Source organism: Hyalella azteca, unplaced genomic scaffold (genome assembly GCF_000764305.2).
Source record: "Hyalella azteca isolate HAZT.00-mixed unplaced genomic scaffold, Hazt_2.0.2 contig2181, whole genome shotgun sequence".
Taxonomy (NCBI): domain Eukaryota; kingdom Metazoa; phylum Arthropoda; class Malacostraca; order Amphipoda; family Hyalellidae; genus Hyalella; species Hyalella azteca.
Genome location: NW_025932465.1, coordinates 17,649 through 22,163, shown reverse-complemented (window position 1 = coordinate 22,163; position 4,515 = coordinate 17,649). Strand labels below are relative to the sequence as shown.

Below are 4,515 nucleotides of genomic sequence, written 5' to 3'. Positions count from 1 at the left end.
GATGCACACTTAGCTGTTCCTAGCGTAGGTGCCGTAGTTAATTATTCCGCTACCGACCCCAACTTTAGCAGCTGAGCTCATGCACCAAGATAGAATTGGCGGATGATTTCAGTAAATTATATTACCGTCGATCCATGGTTGAATTAATACAATGCCGTCGATCCAGCTGAAAGTGTTTCCCGTCATGACTCTGCATGGTGGATGAAAATGACGGAAATGAAGTGAAAAATATAGCCTAGTTTATAATTTAATTAAATTCTACAAAATACTTCTCAATCACTGAGAAATAAAGTCTATTATGACTACATAAACACGTGCTGAATCCAATCATTAATGGCATTGCTTCAGCCATTTACTCGTACAAGTCACGTTCAAGTTGCAGGTATATATAAATTAATTTTTCAATAGAATGCATAAACAACTTTCTAATTAAAAACGCGAGCACCCAAGTTAAAACGCCCAACCCACTCGTTCGCAAGTTGAAACGCCCACCCCGCTCGTACCCAGTTGAAACGCTCATCCCGCTCGGATGCAAGTTGAAACGCCCATCCCGCTCGTACGCAAGTTGAAACGCCCATCCCGCTCGTACGCAAGTTGAAACGCCCAACACACTCATACGCAAGTTGAAACGCTCGTCCCACTCGTACGCAAGTTTAATTAAATGCCAACACGCTCATACGCAATTTGAAACGCCCACCCCGCTCGTACGCAAGTTGAAGCGCCCAACACGCTCATACGCATGTTGAAACGCCCATCCCGCTCGTACGCAAGTTGAAACGCCCAACATGCTCGTACGCAAGTTGAACTGAACATTTTCTCTTTATTTTTTTAATACCTGCGTCCTGCGCAAAATAACACAGAGTTCGTCATACGTTGTAAAATACAAGATAGCAAGATAAGCAATTTAAATTCCGGAATCCTTCAATTTTACGGCCTAGCTATTTTCACTGAAAGTTCGAACATAATTCATACTAGCTAGCTATTCAGACTGGATTTATGCAACTAATACTTATTGAATTATGATCTACTACACATTATGTGCCTCATTGGCACCCAGAACTAATTGATGACCTGATCAAGCAGGCTCCAACTCAACTAAGGGAAAAACATGTCAGGCGAGTATGACGAATAAGACAGATAAACTGTTATTAATAAACTCGTAAACCGTTATTGATAAACTCATAGTACAGAACAATCGGGCACTGTTTTTACACTTAAATTTCGCAGGCTCACACGAGCTTGGGATCCACGTTTTTGCAAATGACTGCCACAGTGACCCACGATCTTTCGATTTAATATAACACGGTTTAGATAGTCTCACAAATAAATGTTCTCGCTCCTATACTGGATGTCAATACAAGAGTTTTAGATACAATTTGTATGATTTTTTACACTAAAAAACAAAAATTTCGTCGCAAATATGGCACGAAAAGAGCTGCAGCGTTCTTCCGCGGTAGAGCACGTTCAGTTTTGAATGTTAGCGTCGGTTCTGTTTCCGACTCACAGGAAAATCCTCGGGTTGGCGAAAAGTGTTCGTTTTCTGTACCTTCGCGTTAATATTTATTTTATAAACGCGACCCTCCGGGCACCAGTCCGATTTTCTAGGACTATTTTATTTCTCCGAGGCGCGCTGTAGGAGCACCAGATCGGTGCATGGCAGACCCAGCGTCGTGCGCGCTCGCTGAGTTCCCGCTGGCTCAAGCGCACGGTGGCAGACCTGACGACGCCGTCGTGACTCGGATGAGTCTCACCGACGATCCCAACAGGCCACGAAGATCTGCTGGCGTTCTTCTCCTTAATTAGAACAATGTCGCCGACCACAAGCTCCCGCGCCGATGTCGTCCACTTGTTCCGAGTTTGCAGATCTAGAAGATAATTCTTACGCCATAATGTCCAGAAATAGTTTGCCATCAGCTGCACGCGTCTCCAGCGTCTCGGACCGTAGGCTAGGGCGTCCTTCTCAGTGAGTTCAGGATGTTGTTCGACGTTGCCGTACTTCTGGGTAAGCAACATGTTCGGTGTGATCGGCACAGCTTCAGTAGGTTCGTAGGGCGCGTCCCACAGAGGCCTCGCGTTGACGATCGCGGCTGCCTCTTGTAGGAAGGTGTTGAGCTCGTCGTACGACAGTGTTCGGTTACCAGTGGCGAGAATGGCGGCATCCAGAGCGCGTCGAACTTGACCCATCTTGCGCTCCCAAACGCCTCCGAAGTGTGACGCGTGTGGCGGGTTCATATTCCACGTTACGCCTAGGTCGGTCAGAGTGCGAGTCACTTGCTTCAGGTTGACCTCGGACGCCTGATTCCTGGCTCCGATGAAGTTTGAGCCACGATCTGAGCGCACCGAGTTGCATGGGCCTCTTAGGGCCAGGAAGCGCTTGAAGGCGTTGATGAACGTTGTGGCGTCCAAGGCGGGAAGGCACTCTACGTGCACGGCACGAGATGCCAGGCAGGTGAAGAGAAGCGCCCAGCACTTCCGTCGCGAGCAGGTTCTGCGAGTCGATTGCCCGTTGCTTATCCACCAATGGCCGAACACGTCCATGCCAATGGCAGTGAAGGGAGGAGCAGGTGATGTACGTTCGGCCGGCAAATCGGCCATGCGAGGTTATGAGGGAGGGCGCGGAGGCGACGGCATATAACGCAACTACCGATGAATCGGGTAACGGCCCTTCTACCATGTTCGAGATGATAACCGCCCTCTCGAACCGTTGCGTGACTTACCAGTCGACTTTGATGCTTAGCCTTAGAATGGTAGTGTCGAAAAATAGCCGTACTTACGGGATGACCGACGGGCAGCAGGATAGGGTGTTTTATATCCCACCCTAAGTCTGCTAGCTTTGGCCGACCACCTACCTACACGCAGGAGGCCGTCTTCGTCGAGGAAAAGTGATAGCTTAACAAGTCGATGATGAGGTCGTACCTGTTTGCCGTTGGCCAGAAGAGTGATAAGATCGCCGAAGTCTTGTCTTTGAGCCTCACTTACCAGCAAGTTGTGAGCCAACCTTCCAAGGTCGGGACTGGACGTCGGGACATCGGATTTACCGGGCTCGCGCTTCAGGCGACGCATCCAAAGGCGGCTGATGATGATGACTCGAGTGGCTACTCTAAACATTGCAGTCCACGAGCTCAACTAGCCCGATAACTGTCGAAAAACTTGATCATCCTCGGACTTACGAGTCTGCAGCGTCGAAGCCGTAGTGTTTTCTAATTCTGGGAGCTCCTCCGCGCCTAGATCGAGGTCGGTTTCGAGGTCAGGGCGAGGGACCACTGAGGTCATGAGGAAAGAAGGGTCCGTGAGCACATAGTTCGCTGCAGCGGAACGTGCTCGGTCGGTCGTGTTGCAAAATCTGCTGGATTCGAGGCGGTGTCTACGTAGATCCAGTCTGAAGGCTGACGCGCGTTGCGAACCAGATCCACTCTCCTCTGGACGTACCTACTGAACCTCTTACTCTTGTTTTTGATGTAGGCCAAGACTGCTATTTCGTCTGCTATTTCATTTGTGTAACGTCGGCGAGCCTGTATGAACCAGCTAGCAAGCGTTATTTTTTGGGCCTTGGTTCCTTCCTAATTTCTGTGAACGCGTCTTGATTCCTCAAGCTTGGGACCAGTCATCTATGGGATCAAGTTCCTCAATAAAAGTTCAATCTGTTTACCGTTTTTGTATTAAGCCTAACAAGATAGCAGATTTTGCTTGTTCAATATATACCTACTAATAGTGCGCCGATAGGGTTATTAGAGGTTCTATGGTTAATGAAAGGAGTAAGAAATAATTTCATCACACCAAATTTATTTCATTATAAGAAATAATTCATCATTTTAATTAATGGAAAAATAGTTGTGCGAAATCTTTTGTAAATAAAATATGTCTAGACATGGCTGTCATCATAAATTCCTAGTGGAATGTTATGGCAACATCGTCTTTACAGACTTTTATGTAACACTGATACATCATCATGTATGATGTATCAGTGAAGCTATTTACAGTATATGTTATTAATTTAATGTTTGTTGTTCGCCTATGAGAACTGAGTTCTCATGAGTTCGCCAATGGCTAAAAATGAGAACTGATAATTAATTTAACTTTTTTCTGGTGGCTGTATTTTTTCTATTTAATGGGTTTACCCATAATGGTGAATGATTTGTGCTAATAATTTCTACCCATAGAGACCCTTAGTAAGGTCGCACTTAAAAGCTGAAGACGCTGAAGTGCGGAACATGTGGCGAATAATGAATCGATCGAAAGCGGCGGGGAATCCGGCGATTCCGTAATTTTAGAAGCAGACACTGCAATAGCATATCACAAGGCACTTAATCACACAGGCTAATATGCCCTCTAGCGTGATTACGAGCGGAAAGGAATAGATATTGAATTGTGGGCAAGGGCTATGTAGGGGTCTATACTGCGTCCCCTAGCTGACCTCTAGTTATCCACCCAAATTCGGGCAGTAAAGGGTTAAATCACAATCCACAGTTTTGCGGACTGCAACAATAGCACGCCAGACCCAGCTCGATTATACCG

The 4,515-nt window shown here is 46.7% G+C and overlaps 1 protein-coding gene across 1 annotated transcript; it reads right to left on the bottom strand.

Annotated features, from left to right (window-relative positions):
* Nucleotides 1-1,662: 1,662 nt before the first annotated feature.
* LOC108672656 lies at nt 1,663-2,595 on the bottom strand (the record flags this gene model as incomplete). The annotated part of the gene is made up of 1 exon (XM_018160358.1): nt 1,663-2,595. A coding segment is annotated over exon 1 (933 nt), but the record flags the coding sequence as incomplete, so codon positions are not given.
* Between the last annotated feature and the right edge of the window lie 1,920 nt (nt 2,596-4,515).